Source organism: Myotis yumanensis, unplaced genomic scaffold, assembly GCF_028538775.1.
Source record: "Myotis yumanensis isolate MYYU_CA2020_CCGP unplaced genomic scaffold, mMyoYum1.0.hap1 SCAF_18, whole genome shotgun sequence".
Lineage (NCBI taxonomy): Eukaryota > Metazoa > Chordata > Mammalia > Chiroptera > Vespertilionidae > Myotis > Myotis yumanensis.
In genome coordinates, this window is record NW_027223769.1 from 11,409,363 (window position 1) to 11,431,179 (window position 21,817).

The window sequence follows — 21,817 nt, forward strand, 5'->3', positions numbered from 1 at the left end:
AGACCATTACAAACCTTTGAACAATAATAAATACAGTGGCAGAGCTGCCTCAAACTGATTGTCGGACTGCAGTGGGAAGGCCAGGGAGGGTTGGGGGACAGGAGGGAGGGGAGTAAGAGATCAACCGAAGGACTTGTATGCACCCATATAACCATAACTAATGGACATAAGACACTGGGGGGTAAGGGAGGGCAGGGGCTTGTCAAGGGCGGGGGGGAAAAAAGGACACTTATGTAATACCCTTTGTAATACTTTAAGCGAAAAATTAAAAAAAAAAAAAGAAACACTGTGCACTAACAGATGGAAGAGACTCCTTCATGCTCAGAAAGCAACAGCCACAGGTGAGATGCTGCAGTTAGACGAAGTGGCCTAGATCTCCTAACAGCTGCCTCCCAAGGTTGGGCCAAGTCCAGACATCAGGCTGATGCAAGACCAGAAAGAGAACTTCTCCCTGTGGAAGAAGTTCTAAATCCGGCCACGGAGGCCTTATACAGCACCCCACCTGGTCAGCCACTGGAGGGCGCCACAAGAGCAGCTGATGGGACAGAGAGGCTGCCCCATGGCCAAAGCCTCTCCAGGGATCCAAGCTCTGTGGGTTCCTACCAACCAGCTCCCACTTCCCCTTCGTGCCTGTGGGGACAATGGCTCCCTGCTATCTTGTCCCTGACCTCTGTCTGCCCCATCCCTGAAAAGTCCTGCATTAAACTCTCTCTAGTTAAACCGTCGGTTGCCCTGACCGGTTTGGCTCAGTGAATAGAGCATCAGCCTGCGGTCTGAAGGGTCCCAGGTTCAATTCCGGTCAAGGGCATGTACCTTGGTTGCGGGCACATCCCCAGTAGGGAGTGTGCAGGAGGCAGCTGATCGATGTTTCTCTCTCATCGATGTTTCTGACTCTCTATCCCTCTCCCCTCCTCTCTGTAAAAAAATCAATAAAATATATTTTTTAAAAAAACCGTCAGCAGAAGGAAAACACCAAATCTGATGTCACAAGACCTTTAGTTGACATGCACCCCACCTGGCCTTGCACCCATGTGGGGTAAATGATAATAAATACACATCTACACAACACAGTTATGTACAAAACACTTCTCTTCAATCAACAGGCAGCAATCTTCTCACTCAACAGACCTGTATCATCATAGATGTCACCATGCTATCGAAGGCCCTGCAAAGAGAAACAGTGCAACTGAGAAGAGACCTGGCCCTCCACCCCGCCCAGAGGCAGGCTCTGTGGCCCTGCCTGAACCCCACGCCTCTCTGGGAGTCAGTCTTTAACGTCCAGATGAGTGAACTTAGCTGAGAGACCAGGACGTCTTGGCAACGAGAATCTAAGTTCCTGCCTCCCACATCCCTCCAGGTTTCCCGAGGTCCTGCCCGCTGGATTCCCAGACAGGGTGGAGGAGCTGCAGTGTGGGCTGCAGTGCCCCTAACGGCCCAGGAGACACAGGTTCTACATTACAGCACTGGCTTCTCCCCCCTGGGGCCTAAGATGACCCAAAACACAGTATCACAGGCACCAGAGGAAGGGCCTGGCTCAGGTCACTGTAGTGTCCTCACACCTATGGGCTGCAAGAAGCACCTTGGGAAGTGTGTCTAGAAATGTATGGAATTCCCAGGAGCAGGCTTGGAGTGTGTGAATGCTTCTTTCCGAAGCAACATCATGACATTCCAAAATTAAAAGACTATTTGAAGGCTATTTGAAGATATCTGCAATCCAATTTCCTCACCATTCAAGTTCAATATCAAAGACAAAATTAGGCATTAACAGGAGGATGTTTTCCCAGAAGGCTCCTGTCCATATGCCTGAGCCCTCACTGGGTTCTGCGACGGTGCCCCAGTACCTATTGGGGGCACATGGGAAATCAAACAGGCGAGCTCTGTCCCCCAAGTCCCATCTGTTTTATAAATTGGCGATATGGGTGAGAGTTTGCTTGAAAAAATAGAGTTCTGCTGCTTCAGAATTGGTGCCTTAGGAGAACAGTGTCCATTGCTTAAAAAGACCTTCCCTCCCTCACTTTCAACATCATTGCCTTTTAACAAGGCAGGGCCTACAAATGAAGGTAGCAAACATGATAGTAGGCCCACCTGGACTGAATGCGGTCCCCTGGGTTATAGAAGGGGTTACACATGACATCAGTGTAGGAATTGTGCAGCTTCCGGAACATCTGCAATAAGAACCAACATTTTTAATTCACATGTACACAGGATTACTGCCATATTTTTTGCCTCTCAACATTTTTAAACAAAGGGAAAACAAACAGCCCCAGGCACAGCCTACAGACCCCCTGCACTTACACTGCGAATCTCATTATCACGAAGTGCTGTGTTGGAAGAATCCACCACCATAACAAACTTCACCTTGGAATTGGTCACGTAGCCATATCTGCACAGCTGGTTAGGGAACAAGCTGTCAACACAGGGACTCTGTGACAACATGAAACAGCCTCACTTGAGAGTGTGAAAGCAGAAGGCCATCTGTGCACGCCCCTGGCTCCAAAGCCACTTTGGAGAAACATGGCAAACCTTGCATCACAGGAAATGCCCCAGGCTGGGCCTGTCTTGCTGGGTGTGACTGGACACCTCCTTGGGGCAGCTTCTGGTGTTTACTAGAGAAGCAAAGGGCAGGCAGCTAAACCCCACCCTGATTCAAACTCCAAGGCTGTCCTGCCCAGGCCCTGCCCTCTTTATGAATCAATGCTTAGCTTGGTAGTGTTAACTGATAAACTAGAGATTTCACAAAGGACAAATCCTGCCTGCAGTGTCTACACCTCTAAAGGCCACTTCATCTCATAGAACACTGGCTCCCGGCAAGCATCACTGTGGGCAAGCTACATTACTGCTTGTGGGAACATCTTTGAGCCCCGTGGGTTTCAAGCCATCTGCCCCAAGGGAGTGGTCAAGATTTTACAGTGACTTGTGGGGCTGCACCTGACAATGAAATGAGTAAACCGATCATTCCTTGCTCAGAAATAGTGGCCCCGCTGAGAAAGAAACCCTTGCAGGCATAAAGTAGGAGCTCCCCAGCTCTTCCATAAACCTGGCAAAGTCACAATTCTCTAGGTCAGTGGTTCTCAACCTTGGGTGCACATTAGAATCACCTGGGAATCTTTTTAAAATCCTGATTTCTGGGCCTCATCCTCCGGAAATTCTGTTTCTTTGTTATGGGGTGAGGCTACAACATTAGTAACAAAAAAAAACAGAATTTCCAGAGGATGGGGCCCAGAAATCAGGATTTTAAAAAGATTCCCAGGTGATTCTAATGTGCACCCAAGGTTGAGAACCACTGCTCTAGGTAATTCAAGCCTGGCTTTTCCCACATTATCCTCCTAATTAAAGGAAAAAAGGACAAAATCTCAATTAGCCTCAAGCGGCCCTAATTCCCCCTGGGCTGAAAGCCCTCACCTTTTTTCTTTTCAAGTGATGGTACAAAATGCCTTCCAAGGTTATCTGATCCTACAGTACATCACACAACTTCAGGTGGAATCCCTGGATTCCAGCCCTGTGGGGAGGAGCCCGCTGACAGGCCCCTGCTGGCGGTGAAGGATACACCTTGTAGTCCTCTGTGGGGTACAGCAGGCCCAGGTAAAGCTCCCTCTGGTCCACCAGCGCCTTCCCCATTGCAGAGATCTTCTCATCCACCACGTCCAGGGACGTGTGCACCATGTAGTGGAACTTCAGCTCATTCTCCGTGGGGACACTGCGGATGTAAAGAGGGTAATTCTGCAAGAGAGGATGAGGGCAACTGAAGTGATGCGAATCCACTCTGTGCGCACCCATGATGAAAACGAGGCCAGAGCCTCGTCCTCCACTTGGGGTGGAGGACCAGCCAAGTGCCAACTAGCCACACGAACACACTCTCATTCTCTAGAACCCGTCGGTTAATTTTCCAGACTGTCGTGGGCACTGCCTTACATACTGCCTGCAAAGGGGCATCTCTAGGGTGGGCAGGAAAAAAAAAAAAGTAAAGCTGATGTAATTAGATGTCTATATTCTGTGTCCCTTCTACTCTCTCACAAAAATGGATCTGAGCACAGTCTGACAACCTGTCACCTGTCAGGTCACTTACCTCCCCTGGGGGGCCCGGGCCCAGCCCCAGCCCCAGCACGCGCTCTCCTCCGGGCCCCCTACTACTGGCTGTTTCCTGATACACCACCTCTTGCAATCTCTTCACCGTAGCAGAGGCACTGGCCTGCCCTCTCACTGAACTCTTCCAGGCTTGGTTCAAACCTCCCTCCATCTCTTCATATCCATCGGAGTTCACAGCATCTTCCTGGGGGCTCCCTCATATCACAATTCCCTTGCCTGGCGCTGCCCAGATACAGTGAACACTACACCGTCCCTGCTCTGAAGGGGCTGACATTGGTGGAGGGAGTCCCCAATTCCACCAACAAATAAATAACGTGCTGTAGCTAAGAAGGAAGCCAGCGCCAGGAGCTCCGAGGCAGGAACGCCTCATGCGCCTGGTCTCATGGAGGACACAGAAGGGCCCTGTAACAGGAGCACGTGGACAGCTCCCAGCGCAGAGTCAGGACTCAGACACAGCTTTCTAAGGAAGTTAGACCTGCAGCGGCCAGCGAGGGGGGTGCAAGGTGGGGAGAGGGGGCCGGGGGACAGGCGTCCAGGCGCAAAGCCGGCGGTGAGAGGGCAGAGCAGAGCCCGTCGCGGGGCTGCCAGTAATCCCGTTGCTCTGGGGTGGAGGGCGTCACATATGGGGAGGGAGGAGGCGACCGGGTTATTCCGACAGTAGCACGGAGAAGGAACTGAGAGCCTTCAGGCGGGAGCGTGGCGCCATCTGGTTTGTTTTAAAGCAGCGATGTGACTGCTGTGTGGTCTCTCGTCTGAGTGGGCGCCGGCGTAGCCCGGCGTGTGCGGTGGAGGATGGAGAAGTGGGCGGCTGGCTCGGGGCGAGAAGGGGGTACCGGGGCGGGGCGGGCCCCAGCGGGAAAGGAAGCCCCGGGTAGTGGGCGCCCGGGGATGACGCTTGCGCAGCTGCAGACGCGGATGTAGGCGGCGCCTCCCCGGAACCGCCCCGACGCCGTCCGCCCCGCGAAGTCCGCCGGCTGTTACCTCCGGGGCCCTCCGGGCAGGGAACGGGGAAGGCGGAGAGCGAGGGCGGGACCTGGGCAGGGGTACCGGCGAGCGCCGGAGCACTGCGGGGCCACCCGCCGGCCGCGTACGCACCTCCTTGGCGATCACCGCCACGCACACCGCCATCTTGGGAGGCCAGGTCGGCCACGTCACGTGACCCCCAGCCGGTCACGCGGCTGCCCGGGCCCCGCCCCTTCTGTCACTCAGCCGGCCTGGCCCCGCCCCGTCGCCCTGCCGGAAAAGCTGCCCGCCCTGTTCCCCGCCGCTGGCCCGGATCCTGCAGCGCCCGGCGTGGTTGCCATGGCGGCGGTTGCTGCGGCGATGCGGTGGCGGCTGCTGCAGGTGATGAGTGTAGCGGTGCTGGGGGCCAGTGGCACCCCGCAGCCACCCAACATCCTACTCCTGCTCATGGACGATGTGAGTGCGGGCTGGGCTCCGGGAGAACACTGCGCACGGGGCGGCGGGTGGGGGCGGCCGTGGTGGGGGAGTCCGGTGGGAGGAACGGCCGTGAGGGCGGTCAGCCGGTGTAGGGGTAGCGGCTGGCCCCGCGGACTGCAGCCTGGCGGGCGAGTGACGCTGAAGCGAGGGAGTGATGTCCTGCCTGGGAGAAGATCCCTCCGCGTTATTTGTTCCCTGTCTTGCCCCTCCCGCTCTGGAAGGGTGGAAGGGCCGCCCGGATCAGCTGCCGCCCCGCCAGGTGAGGACCAGTCTCGTAGCAGCCCCTGCTCAACCCTGCCCACCCACCCCGTGCGTCCAGGGGCAGGGACGGGAGTGACAAGCTGACCAAGACTGAGGCTCTGCCTGTTTAGAAAGTCGATTCTCTGCACATGCCCTGCCCCAGAGCTGCCCCTGTCCACCTGGGCAGGTATCTCTGGCCCTGATGAGAATTCTAGTCACAGGTCAGGTCTTTAGCTGAAGTGGAATAATGTCCCCTGTCAGGTGTTTGTGGACCAGCCCTTTGGAGAGTAGCAAGGTAGCAGGATTCCTGCGTGGGAGCAGAGTGGTTCACTTGTCCCTTTGCAACTCTGCCCTGTGCACGTTTCCAGACCGGGAGTGAAATAGGAATTCTGGTAAAGTAGGGATGCAGACAAACCTGGGCTGGAGGTCCTACTCCCCTGAGCTTGGAGAAGTCACTGGAGCTCTTGGAGCTTTGTGTCCTCTCCGTCCAGCTCTCCTCACGGTGATGTGAGGACTGAGGCAGGGCAGAGGGCAGGCTGTGATGTCAGGTCCTGTAGTATGATCAGACAGTCTCCTAGCATACAGCTCCCAAAGCGCTTGGAGTGAGAGTGGTGTCTGTGATGTGGTAATGAGTTAGATGGCTGGGGCCCTGAGTAGCTTCAGGATGAGGTCCTCAGAAGGCCAAGGTGTGATTAGAGGTGTGATTGAAGCCTTCAGCACAGCCCTGACCTCCAGGGAGGGAAGAGTGAGTGGCTGGAGATTGAGTTCCATTGCCAGAGGTCAATGATTCAGTCAATTGTGTAACAAGACCTTCTTTGGAAAAAACCCTAAACAACAGGAACATGTGGAGGTGCGGGGAGAGTGGGGAGCTTCTTGTGCCTTCCCCATACCTCGGCCCAGGCACCTCTTCCTTTATAACGAACGTGTAATAGTAAATATAGCACTTTGCTGAGTTCTGTGAGCTGTTCTAGCAAATTGTGGAACTTGAGCAGGTCTGTACTCCCAACTCATAGCAGGTTGGTCAGAAGTTCAGGAGGCCCAGGACTTGTGGCCGGCCGCAGGGGGTCAGTCATGTGGGATTGAGCCCTTGACCTGTGGGGTCTGAGGCAAGTTCCAGGTAGATAGCGTCGGAACGGAACTGAATTGTTGGACTCCTAGCTGGTGCCCAGAAAATTGGAGAAGTGGCTGGTGTGGAAATCCCCCACAGTCAGTGTCAGAAGTGTTGTGAGTAAATACAGCTCAGAGTTCCCCAAAAGGCCAGCAAAGACGCTCACTGGAGCCTTTGAATGAAGGCCAGGAGCCTCACATGGCTGTTGGACAGCCCTGGCTCGTCTGGATGGAGACGTGCCGAGTGTGTAAAATATACTCAGATTTTGAAGACTCATAAAAGAAAAAGAATGTTTTTAAAAAAAAAATCTCAGCCCTGGCCGGTAGCTCAGTTGGTTAGACCATCGTCCTGATAAGCCAAGGTTGCAGGTTCGATCCCCGCTCAGGGCACATACAAGACCCACCAATGATGCACAATAAGTGGAACAACAAACTGATGTTTCTGTTTCTCTCTGTGTCTCTTCCTCTCTCTGTCTCTCTCTCTCTCAAGTCAATAAAATAAAAAAGAATTGATACTTTAAAAAATACATAAATAAAAAAAAAATCTCACTTAGCCCTGGCCGGTGTTCTCAGTGGTTAGAGGATCTCCCCCTCCCCCCCCCCCCCCATCTCTCACCCCCATTATCACACTGAAGGGTCACAGGATCGATTCCCAGTCAAGGGCAGGTATCTGGATTGCAGTGTAGGTTTAATCCCCAGTCCGGGCGCATTCGGGAGGCAACCAATCAATGTGTCTCTTACATTGATGGTTCCCTCTCTCTCCTCTTGTTTTTCCTCTCTTTCCCTTCCTGTCCGTCTCTCTCCCTCTCCCTTCCTCCCTTCTACTCTCTCTAAAAATCAATGGAGAAAAATATCCTCAGGTGAGGATTAACAACAACAACAAATCTTACATAATTTTTTATTATAATAATGATTTTTATTATGAAAAATTAACAGCATTCAGATTAACCTGAAAAGATCATAGAAACCCACCCATAATTCCACCACCCAGAGATAACACTGGACATGCTTATTTTTAGTCTCATAAACTCTTCAGATGATGACTGCTTCTATAGCAGGTTCTGCAGCCCTTCAGCTGATCCATCCTAATGGCCAGTAGGGAAACTGCTTCCCAATGAACAACACGTTAGTCTTGGAAATGCTTGCTTTTTGATTGAATATTCCGTCTTCTCAAAGCTGGAGTCCCTGTCAAGGCTTGTTCAAGCGCTCCCTTTTGAATGGTGAGACTCCAGCTGAGTGCTGTGTCTGCGAGGTTTCTGCCCCTTCCCCTTCTCTCCAGGGTGGCAGTGGGTGTGTGAAGCAAGTCATGTGCCCTCCAGATTATTGAAGGTTTGTTGAAGTGATAACATTTTGGATATACATGCATACTTCAGAGATTTTGCAAGTCTGGTTTCAGACCCCTGCAATAGAGCAAGTATCGCAATAAAGCAAGTATCACAATAAAGTGAGTCCTGACATTTTTGCTGTGGAGAGTCATGCCTTCAGTTTATTAAAAAACAAAACACCTACAAAGCACGATGAAGCAAAGTGCAGGTTAAATGAGGTATGCCTGTACTGAGTTAAATAAAGTAAGTTAGCCCTCATTCATCTTTCTTTTTGCCTTTTTAATGAGGCTATTAGAAAGTGCAAACTTACACAGGCAGCTCCTGTGTATTTCTGTTGCGAGTGTCGTTTAGACCCTGGAGGTTCTGAGTGATGGAGCATGACCAGCACTGGGAGTATTTTACTCCAGAGGAGCTGAGGTGGGGAGCCTCCCTGCTTGGGTGCCCCGGGGTGGGTTAGCAGGAACCGGACCAGTGGCCAGGAGCCCCAGGGCTGGGCCTCTCTGGTGCCGTTTCCTTCTTGTGGCTTTGGGCTTCTCTGGCAGCTGAAACCAAAGAAGTCTGGAAGACTTTTGCCCTGGTCAGCAAATGTGGACAAGTCAGGACGTTTTGGTGGGAAATAACAGAAAATGCATGCGAAGTGACTTATGCAAAATAGGAAACCCAACTCTCCTGACTGGACAGCCTGGGGCAGCCTTGACTTCAGGCAGCGGGATCCAGAAGCCCCTTGCCTGTGCCTTCACCCGTCTTTATGGTCAGCAGGCCCAGTGAGAGGGCGCATACCGTGAAGACTCAGTTCGTACCCCTGAGCCAGGCTCGCTGGCTGGGGAGGTGTCTGCTGGCCTATGTAGCCGAGGCCTCTGGCCAAACACCCCCCTCACTCCCACCCCAGAGCCAGTCAGGGAGCAGGATGGAGAGGGCAGGCAGACCCTTTCATCCAGGGTGGCACCTTATATAGTAAATGGGAACATGGGCCCCTTCCCGTGCTCCAACTCCCCTCCCACCCTGTGGGAAATATAGTGAAGGCCACCAGTAAGCGGACTGTGAGACCTTGGGAGCCTAGCCAGCTCCTCAGTCAAGAAAACAGCTAGTGTTTTGATCTCACATGCCGTTTTTCTGTTTTCCTTCTTTTTTTTTTTATCCTGGCCCGAGGATTTTCCATTTATTTTTAGAGAGAGAGGAAGAGAGCAAGGAGAGAGAGAGAGAAAAAAAACCCTCAATGTGAGAGAGACACATTGATTGATTGCCTCCCACACACACCCTAACCCAGGCCAGGGATTGAGCCCTTGACCAGGAATCAAACCTGTGACCCTTCGGTCCGCAGGCTGATGCTCTAACCACTGAGAAACCGGCTAGGGCATGTTTTTCTGTTTTCAGGACTCTATAAAACCTTGTGCTGGGAAAGTCTTGGGTGACAGTAAAACAATAGCACTGGCTGGCCACCCCCTAGTGCAGTGGTTCTCAACCTTCCTAATGCCGCGACCCTTCAATACAGTTCCTCATGTTGTGGTGACCCCCAACCATAAAATTATTTTCATTGCTACTTCATAACTGTAATTTTGCTACTGTTATGAATCATAATGTAAATATCTTGATATGCAGGATGTATTTTCATTATTACAAATTGAACATAATTAAAGCATAGTAATTAATCACAAAAACAATATGTAATTATATATGTATTTTCCGATGGTCTTAGGCGACCCCTGTGAAAGGGTCATTCGACCTCCAAAGGGTCGCGACCCACAGGTTGAGAACCGCTGCCCTAGTGCATCTGCAGGCCGGATAAGACTTAGTGATTCAATTTGATCTGCGGCAGCCGGTGCAGCAGTAAATTTCACTGGTCGGCCAACGCCAGTGTACACATAAGTCCTAATAAACTCATGTCTCTTACAGCCAATCCTCCAGGTTATTTCTTTGGGATCCAGAAGCAATACACTGAGTTTTTCAGGGACCTCAGCACTTTGCATAACACACCTGGTAAGGGTAGGGATAGCATCTGCCTCCTTATCCCCGGTGTGTCCTCAGACCCAGGACAGTCCTGGTAGACATGTATTGAATGAGTTTAGAAGACGTTGAGAACCATTTCTTCAGTGGACCTGACTCAGCTCTGTTCTCCAAGGCTGATGAGGCCAGAGTCAGCGGGGACAGAGCTCCCTCCTGGGACATTCCAGCCCAACTGGGCCAAGACCACTCCTGCTCCCGAGGGCCTCGCACTCTTGGTATCTTGGTCCCTTATTTACAAAACAGTTGTAAGAAGGACCACTCTGACTACCGAGGACGTTTAAAGTCAAGCTGCACGGGGGCCAGCTTCAGTGTGACCATGGTGGGCCCATCAAGCAGGTGCCCCCAACCTCAATGTGAGGGAGACACATTGATTGATGGCCTCCGGAGCCAGTCAGTGGACCCTGGGAAGCCAGTCCTTCAATGCATGGGTGTCTGTACAACAATCCCTTGTAGCCAGCAGTGACTCATTCTTGCATTGCTCCAAAGTCTAGAGATTCTAAGTGAAAGAAGGGTTGAGAGCAGGAAGCAAACTATAAGTCCTGTGACTTTTGTTCCCTGTGAACATGGATGGTCATGTAGAAGAGAAGAAGATACTAAATACTGCTTGTGAGATGATTTCACTTATTCCTTAATAACTGCAAGGTGGATGTTAATATTCCTATTTTTGTAGCAAAGGAAGCTAATTAACAATTAATAGAATGGTGTTGAGCAGACGAGTAAAACAGTGGGCCAGTGACTGCTGGCCTCAGAAAGGCCTACCTATAAGCAGGTTGGCCCTTGCCTGGCATTTGGAACCTGAGATTTGGGGACTATCCCATCATTCCCCAGTAAGAAGTCTCCCTGCACCTACATTGTTTATGTAAACGTGACATTGAGTACCTGCCTTCCTCCTGGAACTTTGGTGGGTGCCAGGCAAAAGATGCCATGTGACCAGCCCCTCTGCCTCTCTTGTTCCTCCAACCCAGGACTTGCTCTGCCCAGAGGGACAGCAGCCCACTTGTGCCTAAGAGGACAAATCCACACTTGGGGTGGTGTGAGGGTCGGGGCAGGAAGGAGCCTCAAGCATGCAGCCTGGGAGCCTTCTCCAGGCCAGGCCTCAAGCAAGCTGTGCCCTCTCAGCCTGCACTGGGGCTCCTGCTAAGTCAGCAGATGCTACTGAGGTGCTTTCCTGCTCCCACAGCCCCCAACCTGGGCACATAGGCAGTGACCTGGACATGCAAAATTTCCGTGGGGTTGGTGAACTCAGGCACGTTGTCCCTTCTTCACCCAAGAGCACCCCACCTTCCTTTCTTCTGTTGGCTGTACCTCTCTTCCGGCACATATTTCATTTCAGCTCCTATTGTTACCAAATGGAAAAGCCATTTCAATGACTTCAGAATAAATCATCTCCAAAGAAATGCAAAGCTAAAAGTGCCCAAACCAGAACCCTAAAGCCAGAAGGGCCTTTGAGAGCAGATAGCAGGTCAGGTCAAAGGCAAAGGCCCTGAGTGGGCTCTCAGACCCCCATGTGTCACAGCCAGCCTAAAGCTAGGAGCTGGGAGCAACGGGAGAAGGCAGTGCCTGGGAGAAGCGTGGAGGCCGGATCTCACCTGAGGCAGTGTCACCCCTGGGCTCACCCTTATGGGAAGGGTGGCTGTATAACCTACAATGCAGAGAAGGCGCATTAATAATCACAGTCAGAAAACAGACCTATCTGGACCGTCCTGGCAGATCTGCGTGGACAGCCATCCGTGTATGACCCTGAGTTGCCAGATCTCTTCATGAGATCACCTGGCCCAACTCTCCAAAATGTCTGCAGAGTCAATCCAGTGGCTTCCAAATTTTCCAGGTCAGGTCAGCACACTGCTGTGTCTAGTCTTAGGCGAGCACTTTCCTCTAAGTTCAGACCTTTGTCCTTTCATACAGGCCTGAGGTTTCTTATTGGCTGACTCACCAGGGGCCCCTGGAGAAACGGGGAACCACTGGGTCTTACCAGGCCTCAGCAGAACACAGGTGGCTGCACCTTTCTAACTGCTCTGCTGAGACATAGTTCACAGCACATACAATGCACCCAGTTAAAGTGTACAATTCAGTGATTTCTAGGATAGTCGCAGCATTGTGCAGTCATCGTCACAGTCAGCTTCAGACCCTTCTCATCACCCCAAAAAGGTCCCGTCCCCACTGGCAGTCACTGCCTATTCTCCTCCCTTGGCTCCTGGCAACTATGAGTCTGCTTTCTGCCTCTGTGGATTTGCTTTCTCTGGGCATCTATAATAATAAAAGTGTAATATGCTAATTAGACCGGACAGCCGGAGGACCTTCCGGATGAAGCCAGGGCTTCGAGGTCCGAAGCAGCCGCTGCGGCTGCGAGGGCCAAGCCCCTTGCATGAATTTTGTGCATGAGGTTCACCCATGTTGTAGCATGTGTTAGTGCTTCACTCCTTTTTGTGGCTGAGTAGTATTCCAGGGTTTGGATGGACACAGGGTGTTCATGCATCATCAGCTGGCACTTGGTTGTCTATACCCTTTGGAACTAGGAGTAGCACTGCTGTGGACATCATCTGTACATTCTCGTGTAGACATATGTTTTCAGCTCTGTTTCGGGGACACCCAGGAGTGGAATCACTAGGTCACATGGTCATTTCACTCCAGGTTTGGTGCTCAGATACCTTACCTGGAGGGAGTAATGTGTCACTCCGTGAGGGAAGGCCCGCAGCGTGCAGCTGGAGGCTGGAGCAGCCCCTGGGCCCTGTTCCACAGCTGCAGCTCTTTCCACCTCCTGCCCCTTGTCTAGAGAAGAGAGCAGGTAGCCACTGTGAAAGTGACACCCGGGGCTCATACTGAGGGGGCATCTGAGGAGACCCAGCTTGGAGGGACCTCGTCACAGTTCGTCCAGGCTGTAGTAGTCGTCCATAGTGTATGTATTGCTTTTCCTGGAGCATAACAAGTTACTACACATTTGGTGCCTTAAAACAACAGGAGTCTTTTCTTTCCCAGCTCTGGAGGCCAGAGTCTGAAATCAAGGTATTGGCAGATCTGGTTTCTCCTGAGATTCCGCGGGAAGATCCTTGCTGCCGCTCCCCGGCTTGTAAATGTGTTGCTCCAGTCTCTACCTTCGTTGTCTCCCCTGTGTGTCTGTGTCACCTCCTCCTCTACGGACACCAGTCATTGGACTTAGGGCCCAGTATGACCTCACCTTAGCTCATTACATCTGCACTTCCGAATGAGGTTGCATTCACAGGTTCTGGGTGGACATAGATTTGGGAGCTGCTATTAACACAGTGCCAGACAGACAGACCATGTTGTGTTTATTCATTGCTCACTTGATGGACACTGGGGTGTTCCCTTTGGGCCATCATGACCACGCTGCTATGCACGTGCATGTGGTTTTGTGTGGAGCAGCTGGGTCACATGGCCGCACTCCATTCAGCTTTGTGGGGAGCCTTCCACTTGTTGTTCAGTCTCAGTCTGCACACACACTCATGAGGGCTTCTTCTCTATGTTGGAGACTGGGGCGGAGGTGAGCCCCAAAGCTCAGCTGCTATTCATGCTCCCTGTGCCATGCCAGGCGTTGGATTGTGAGGGAGCTCTGTGGCATGGGCCCCAAAGATAGGAGGAGGTTCAGTCCACCTCTCCGTGTTTTTTCCTGCAGATGGGGTGGGGTGACCTGGGAGTATATGGAGAGCCTTCTAGAGAGACCCCGAATTTGGACCGGATGGCCGCTGAGGGCATGCTTTTCCCAAACTTCTACACGGCCAACCCCCTGTGCTCACCATGTAAGTCCGGGCTGGCCCACGGGCACAGGGAGTAGGCAGGGGAGGTGGGCACAGCAGGGGAGAGTGGGCACAGTGCAGCATGGGGCCAGTTGGGGGAGGGGTCTGGCATGAGGAGCAGGCTGCCCTGACAAAGGCGGTGGCTCCACCACATTTCCTTGAGGGCGAAGGGGTCTGGCAGGCATGTGGGCCTTTCTGTTGGCTTCCTGGCACATTGGGTCCCAGGCTCCTTGTTGTGTGGGGCATGGGGCCGTAGGCCACTGAGGGCTTGTCCCCTCTAAGGATCCGTGAGGCCAAAGTCGCTGCATGTGGTGGTGTTGAGTGCTAAGGCTTGTTCAGAAGTGCTTGGCTGGGAAGTGGTTCTCCACCTGGGGATGGGGGCGGGTGCAGGGGTGGGGCAGCCTATTCCTCCTGTCCAGGAGAGTCACTGCTGCTGAGGGGCTTCCACATGAATGCTGACCTTACGAAGGAAAGTAATGCTGGGTGGGGAGCACATGAGGGGCCATTGGGACCCTGCATCTCAGTGTCCTGGGAGCCGGCCAGAGTGATTGCAGGCTGGACAACACTGGGCTGCAGGCCTGGCCAGAACTCCCCGGGACCGGCCTCTGAGCCTGTCAGTACAGGGGTGGTCTGCCCACCCAGCTCTGGAGGCTGGTGGGGACTTAGACGCTCTGCAGAGCTGGCCACAGGTCTGACGCATGAGCATTCTCATCGTGTTTCTGGTTTTTTGCCTCCACACAGCCAGGGCGGCCCTGCTCACTGGACGTCTGCCCATCCGCAATGGCTTCTACACCACCAACGGGCAGGCCAGGAACGGTGCGTGTGCGTTTGGGCTGCGCCAAAGGTCTGGGAGGCCAAGGACCAGAGGGGGCAAGGAAGGGGCATGTGTCACCCATTCTCACATATGACCTTCCTCCTCCAGGACAGCACTCATTACCCAAGGTCAGGGGCTTTGTTTGGATTACAACATGCCATTTTAAAACAGATTGTAGCACTTGCACAAAAAACAATGCATTTTAGGCAAGTAGAAAGGAAGGTGAGGTTAATGCGAGGCCTCAGGGATTCGGGGCAGAGCTCCGGCCACTGCTCACTGCTCCTTCCCTGCCGTGTTCTGTCCCAGGGCTGCCCTGCACAGTCTGGTGAGTTGTGCACGCCCCCACCCCACCCCCTCAAGGAGCACTGCCTGAGGGAGCCAGGCACTGTGAACAGGTCAGCAGGTCAGCAGGGAACAGGCCTTGGAGAAACATAGTATGGAAAGCACAGGGGAGCCTGGTGTGCGTGGGGCCCTCATGGTATCAGATGACATGTTCTGGAGACCCCTGGGCAAACCAGCAGCAGGGGCAGGGCCTGGGGCTCTGCCTGATAGTCCCAACCCCCTGCAGGTCCGTCCCCACCCAGTACTGTGCTTACTTTGGGGAAGTGCTTGGACGACCCCGAAAGTACTGGGCAGCAGGGCCAGCTCCTCACCAGGGCTTTTCCCATTGACACTGAAGGGCCAGTTCTCAGACCCATGGTCTTCGGCAGCACTTCTCTGTGTGTGTGTGAGTGGTTCACATGCTGTGGTGCTTTTCCAGCATATACGCCTCAGGAGGTCGTGGGTGGCATCCCGGACACCGAGCTCCTCCTGCCCGAGCTGCTGAAGGGGGCCGGCTATGTCAGCAAGATCGTGGGCAAGTGGTGAGTCCTGACACCTACCTGGCTGGGCACATCCGCACATGGTCATTGCTGCAATTTCCAAAGGGGGAAACCTTGGGTGAGAAGTAGAGTCTTTGACTTCCAGGTCCGTGTAGATGTCTAAAGCATTCCTTCAAAAGCTGGGATGGCCGTGCTGCTGGGACTTCCCGTCTCTAGGCTGGGGTGTTGGCTGTGAACCCATCGTTCTCCTGGCATATTGCACATGCCAGCCACCTGCCCCTTCTCCCTGTTCCTCTCCTGGTGCTGCCTGGCGCCGCAGTGTCACCAAAGGAGCCACATTATTGCACATGCAGTGCTGTCATGGATAGCACACTTTGTCAGCAAGCACAAGGGCTCTGTCTGGTGGTGAAATGAAGAAGCAACTAGTGGTCAAGATGGCAGAGTAGGTAAACGCTGTGCTCACCTCCTCCAACAACCATACCAAATTAAAACTAAATTACAGAACAGCCATTACCAAGAACCGCCTGAAGTCTAGCTGAACAGAAGTCCTATAACTAAGGATACACAGAAGCCATGTCAAGATTGGTGGTTACAGAGGTGTTCCTATGTTGTTCAGAAATATTTTATAGTATTTTTTAAAAACACCCTAGAATAAGAAACATTGAAATGCAAAAAAGAAGCAGCAGCAGCAACCATGAGGTAGAGAATAGTCAGGTAGTCGTGCAGTGTGGAATCATTGGGATCAAATGATCATGACTGTAGAAGCTCACATTACTACGCATGCTGTTTTAAGCATGTTAAGCGATTTCTGTGTCTTACCCCCTGAGGATGCCTAAGTGGGTTGGTGTAAAGGTCAGGCATCCTCTTTCCTTTTCTGGGTGTTGGGGCCTTTGGAGAACAGCAAACCCACTTCCTACAGGAAGCCTTCCATGATTTTCCATCCCTAATTTTCTCTCTAACACACTGTGGACCCTGTGCCCTAACCCCTCTGGTAATCACCATCAGTGCTTTATCAAGGATGAGTGCCTTGTCAGTGCCCCTTTGGAACTGCTGCTCTTTGCATGTTGATAATCACAGGGATGGGAGATCCTCAGAAACTGGGAGAGTAATCGTCAGAAAATCCTGGTGATCTGGAGGCTGCCTAATGAATGCTTTCTCCCTCCTGAGACAAGTTGGGAGCTGCCTGCCAGACAGATGAGCTCAGAGAAGGTAGTGGCTGCAGAATAGAGCTGGTGGGGGTGCATTGGGCTGAGGGAGCCCTGTTGCCTGCACAGTGCAAAGCATTGCCGGGAGGCCCAGGGAGATTGGCAGAGGCCGGCTGTGAGGCCTGCCAGAGCCATGTCAGGGCTGCACTGGTGGAAGTAAGAGCCCCCAGTGACCAGGACTCTGTGCCTAACCTGGCAACTCTGCCTTGGGTCCAGCGGCCTCCCATTCATAGCCATTGCCTCGGGGTAGCCAGAACTGGAATGGAGTGTATCTCTGTGAGGAGAAAGATGAATGCAGAAGGAGGAGTCTGATAGGGCCCAGAGAAGCAGCTCTGGCAGAACTCTAGGAGGTGGATACAGTGCTAGCGGATGAGCCGGGGTCAGGTGGCTGTGGCAGAGTAAGTACTGGCTCTGGGAGGCCTGGGGTAGAGGGCTCGGCCTCTCTTCGACCCGGTGGGGGTCCTGTCACAAGACTGTAGTGGGGAGATATTGGTTGGCATGGTTGTGGCTGCTCTGACGTCCTGCCTCAGGGCCCCAGCACCACAGACTTGGATTCCCCCAGCCCAACCAAGGAACCTGGACTCCTGTGAGAGGGGCTGCGATATGATGCCGATCCAACTCACCTTTGGGCAGGGCTGGCCCTGCTGCTGTTTTGGAATAAGCACTTTGAATTGACATCTCAACATGAGGAGGACGTTGGCTGGTGATTCTCTTAAGCAAAGGCCATTTGAGCTAATGGATGTGGGTACACAGAGAGTCACGCACAGCCAGGGCTGGAGTGAGGTATTGAGAAATGACGGGCCATGTAGCAGCGGCCCAGAGAAGACATGAGTCACAACAGGAAGCACAAAGCACAGACGTCACAGCAGAAGTGACACACACCTGGCAGAGAGGCTGGAGAGGCCCAGGGTGGGTGCCAGGCAGCTGTCTGGAGGCAGAGCATTTTACAACCAGCAGTGGGGAACGGAGGCCCCAAGATATGCATCACCGCTGCTCAGGTGCTGGCTGGCTCCGTTCTGGCCTGCATCCGCCCAAGCCTCCCTCACTGCCACACGTCGTGTCCTCTGACCGAGTGATGGGGTGGTGCAATGAGCTCACAGTAACTTGGAGTTCGAGTGGCCTCTGAGCAGTCAGGATGGGGCCTGCCCGAGTGCAGCAGAGGAACAGGACACTCCACTCCAGGGACACAGCTTTCCAAAGACACGTCGCTGCGAGAGGCTGCCTGCCAACAAAATTCTAGGAAACCCATCCACTTTCCAGGGTGGAGTGGGCCTGCTCCACAGGGGCCAGAACCCAGAACTGCCTCTATTAGCCCTGAATTCCAAGGAACACGTGGGGCCGTGCTCAGGGGCCACTGGAACCTGGTTCAAATGGGAGCGTGTCAGCCCCTCCCATTGGCAAGAGGACCCAGTTAAGTGCCCCCAAGGGGAAGGGGCATTTGGGAACAGGGAAGCAGGGCACAGCCTGGCAAGAGGCTCTCAGCTTTGCATGACACCCACCATGTGGCACCCACTCTGCTCCAAGTAGAGCACCTGGGATTCCGAACAGCTTGACAGTTGTCACCTGCAGGCAGATTGCTGTGTTCTCTTCTAGTCATACCCTCCCCATTTCTGGCCAAGGCACTGAGTTGGTGAGCAGCACTAGCCGGTCCTGGCACTGTCCCAGTCTGTGGCCCTTAGCGATAGCCTGGCAGTGTCGCTGGGGGAAGGCAGGCAGTCCTGAGTCTCCTTGGGGGTGAGGTCTTTCTGTGCCCGGGCTTAGCATACTTTGGGTGCTGGAGGGACATTCTTTCATTAAATGTTCTGTGAAGGTAATGGGCTGTTGCTGCTTGGGGGTGCCCCATGTGGGACTTCCTGAAGTGTCTTGGGTTCCTGTTTCCAGGCATCTGGGCCACAGGCCTCGGTTCCACCCCCTGAAGCACGGATTTGATGAGTGGTTTGGATCCCCCAACTGTCACTTTGGACCTTATGACAACAGGGCCAGGCCCAACATCCCTGTGTACCGAGACTGGGAGATGGTCGGCAGGTAATGGTCCCTTCCCTTCTCGCCCTTAGATGCCGAGCCCAGCCCTTGCCCTCTGGGGCTGCCCAGGAGCTGGACGGAGTTTCTGGAAACACCTGCACTGGGGTCCCGGTGTGCTGGGTCCTGTTTGGCAGCTGGTTGTCCTGCCCAGAGCGGTATAGGACTCACGGCCTGGGCTACCGCTTGAGCCATACCTAGGGGCCTCTCACCTTTTTAGAAAATACGATGAGAGCCATATGGTGAACTCCAGAACAAGGTGTGTTCACATGGTGTCCGTTCACACGGTTTCCGGGCGCAGGTCCATGCAGCCCTGTGGCAGGTCCTGGGTTCCTGCTCCAGAGGCCAAGTTGGCATGTCAGCTGCACACCAGATGTTGAGGAAATGGGGATCATCACAGAGGATCTGATGGGGTGAACCCTACTTGTGAACCTGCCAAGAGCAAATCGCTATCTGAAGGGCAGGTGGCCCTAGGATTGCCCTGGTCCTGTCCACGTCCTGGCAGTGGGGCACCTACAGAGTGGTCATGCCAGGCGGGGCCCTGGCCTTTCCTGAGTTTTGTTTGGCTTAATTTTTCTTTCTTCCTTTTTTATTATTAATTTTTGGTTGATCCTCATTATATATCAGTCAACCAAGAAGCTGGGCCACTTCCTTGCCTTTTGTTTGTTTGTTTGTTTTTTAAATTTATTTCAGAAAGGAAGGGAGAGGGAAAGAGAGAGAGAAACATCAATGATGAGAGAGAATCATTGATTGGCTGCCTCCTGCACATCCCCTACTGAGGATCGAGCCCACAACCCGGGCATGTGCCCTTGACCAGAATGAACCCAGGACCCTTCAGTCCACAGGCTGACACTCTATCCTTTCAGCCAAACCAGCTGGGGCTTCCTTGCCTTTTTTAATAGTAGCTTTATTAAGAGAATTCACACTCGAGACAGTTTACCCGTTTATATAAAGTACGCAGTTCAGTGCTTTCTGGTACATTCACAGCATTTGCAGCCATCACCAGTTTCAGAAGATTTCTGTCACCTTTGAAAGAAAGCTCACTCATTAGTGGTCACCCAGCCTCAGTAACGAGGACCTGCCCCTTGCCTTCGTCTCGTTCGCTGTCCTCTCTGCCCTTACACAGTGCTTCCCATCCTTCTCCTAAACGGTGACCGTGGCACCAGTCTGAGCCCCGCTCTGTCCTTGAGGAGACTGTGACCTCAGGAGCAGTGTGAGCTTCCAATTTCATTTGTTCATAAACTGAGCATCTCCATCGTTCTTTTAAATGAGGCACGTGACTTTGCCTCTGAAATCATGGAGAAGAGGTTTTCTTTACCTGAAATTTCATTTCTCTCTGGATCTGTTCATTCAGATTTTATGAAGAATTTCCCATTAATCACAAAACTGGAGAAGCCAACCTGACCCAGATCTACTTACAGGTAAGGGAAGCCGGGCTGGCCGGCTCTGGGGCGGGGAGTTCACCTTCGGGCAGGGGCAGATGGTGTGTTCTTCTCCTCAGGAAGCCCTGGATTTCATTAAGAGGCAGCAGGCAGCTCAGCACCCCTTCTTTCTCTACTGGGCCATCGACGCCACACATGCACCTGTTTATGCTTCTAAGCCTTTCTTAGGCACCAGTCAGCGAGGGCGGTGAGTCCTTCGTGGTAGAACCATAGGCCTCCCTGTCCACTTGGAAGGTTCAGCTGTGCTTGATTACATTACGCCCAGGGACAGAGCACTCAATACTATGATGTGTTTTTTTGTGTGTGTTTTTCTTTAAATATATTTTTATTGATTTCTGAGAGGAAGGGAGAGGGAGATAGAAACATCAGTGATGAGAGAGAATCATTGATCGGCTGCCTCCCGCACAACCCACACTGGGGATCAAGCCTGTAACCCGGGCATGTGCCCTGACTGGGAATCGAACTGTGACCTCCTGGTTCATCGGTCTGTGCTCAACTGAGCCATGCTGGCCGGGCATTATGTTTTTAATTATCGATTGTAGAAAAAGACTGACGCATCTGTGCCTCGGAGCTATTTATCAGCCCAGGCTTGGTGGGAGGAGGGCTGCAGCAGTGTGCTCGGTGCTCGCCTAGGTTAGCTCCAAGAACTTGAACTTTCCTCCTCCTCTGTGAATTTAGTCTGTTTCGTTGTAGATCCCTGAAGTCTTCGATCACACTGGTACCCTTGGCCACCTGCTAAGTGACCCATCTTTCCCGTAGGTACGGCGACGCTGTCCGGGAGATCGATGACAGTGTGGGGAAGATCCTGAACCTTCTTCAGGACCTGAGGATTGTGGAGAACACATTTGTTTTCTTCACATCTGACAATGGTGCTGCCCTCATTTCTGCTCCCAAAGAAGGCAAGTATTTAGAGTGTCCCCAAACAACACTGCACTCAAGAATACTGTTCCCCTAAGACTCACTCAGGTCCCCTCAGACACCCCTGGGTTGCATAACTTTTGATCTTTTTTTTTTTTAACAATTTTTATTGATTTTAGAAAGAGGAAGGAAGAGATAGATAGAGACAGGGAAACATCGATGTGAGAAGCATTGGTTATCTCCCACGGTGCCCCGACCAGGAATCAAACCCACAACCCGGGTATGTGCTCTGACTGGGAATTGAACCCGCCACCTTTCAGTGCAGGATGACGCTCCAACTCACTGAGCCACCGGCCAGGGCTGGTCTTGTTCTTCTTTAAAAATGCCAGGGCCTCAGCAGGGCCCTGAGTCACTCAGGCAGCTCGGGAAGGAAGGCCACGGACAGCAGTCAGCCCCACAGGGACAGGCCTGCATCTGAAGGCCCTGGGGACCCTGTGGTCAGGGAGCTTTGGGGGCTTCGGAATTTCAAGTGAGGAATAGTACAGCTGGCTCAAGCCAAGAAGCGACCCTTTGGCAACAGAAAAGCAAACCCTGGTCCGGGCCTGGCTGGTCCAGGGCAGTCAGGGTCCTGTGGGACCTGCCGTCCATGGCCCAGCCTCACGTTGGGAGGGGCTTCGTCTTCCTCCTAGAGAAGGGGCGGACCC

The 21,817-nt window shown here is 52.9% G+C and overlaps 2 protein-coding genes across 3 annotated transcripts in view; one reads left to right on the forward strand and one right to left on the reverse strand.

Annotated features, from left to right (window-relative positions):
- Positions 1 to 979: 979 nt before the first annotated feature.
- Positions 980 to 5,255, reverse strand: TRAPPC2L (trafficking protein particle complex subunit 2L). 2 transcript variants are annotated; one of them, XM_070397959.1, is made up of 5 exons: positions 5,182 to 5,255; positions 3,548 to 3,697; positions 2,296 to 2,383; positions 2,086 to 2,165; positions 980 to 1,165 (listed from the first exon to the last, which is right to left on the reverse strand). In XM_070397959.1, the coding sequence occupies exons 2-5, from the start codon at positions 3,661 to 3,663 to the stop codon at positions 1,120 to 1,122; spliced, it is 330 nt and encodes a 109-aa protein (XP_070254060.1). In that variant the 5' UTR covers positions 3,664 to 3,697; positions 5,182 to 5,255; the 3' UTR covers positions 980 to 1,119. The 2 variants fall into 2 exon arrangements, with proteins under 2 accessions (XP_070254060.1, XP_070254059.1); XM_070397958.1 differs by having other exon boundaries at positions 3,548 to 3,720; positions 5,182 to 5,242.
- A 79-nt stretch (positions 5,256 to 5,334) lies between these two features.
- The window catches only part of GALNS (galactosamine (N-acetyl)-6-sulfatase), a 30,363-nt gene continuing 13,880 nt past the window's right edge, over positions 5,335 to 21,817 (forward strand). The window contains exons 1-8 of the mRNA XM_070397957.1: positions 5,335 to 5,505; positions 13,834 to 13,957; positions 14,696 to 14,770; positions 15,529 to 15,631; positions 18,676 to 18,819; positions 20,168 to 20,234; positions 20,315 to 20,442; positions 21,015 to 21,154. Of these exons, the coding sequence (XP_070254058.1) occupies positions 5,389 to 5,505; positions 13,834 to 13,957; positions 14,696 to 14,770; positions 15,529 to 15,631; positions 18,676 to 18,819; positions 20,168 to 20,234; positions 20,315 to 20,442; positions 21,015 to 21,154 (898 nt within the window). The 5' untranslated portion in view covers positions 5,335 to 5,388. The remainder of the gene's footprint in view (positions 5,506 to 13,833; positions 13,958 to 14,695; positions 14,771 to 15,528; positions 15,632 to 18,675; positions 18,820 to 20,167; positions 20,235 to 20,314; positions 20,443 to 21,014; positions 21,155 to 21,817) is intronic.

Bases quoted from the DNA above. Each gene is read 5' to 3' on its own strand.
- TRAPPC2L (XM_070397958.1), bottom strand. From the start codon at position 5,214: ATGGCGGTGTGCGTGGCGGTGATCGCCAAGGAG. The intron at 2,384-3,547 runs GTATCCTTCACC...CCAGCTGTGCAG, and splicing joins CCCACAGAGGACTACAAGGT to ATATGGCTACGTGACCAATT. The intron at 2,166-2,295 runs GTAAGTGCAGGG...TTCTTATTGCAG, and splicing joins GTGATAATGAGATTCGCAGT to ATGTTCCGGAAGCTGCACAA.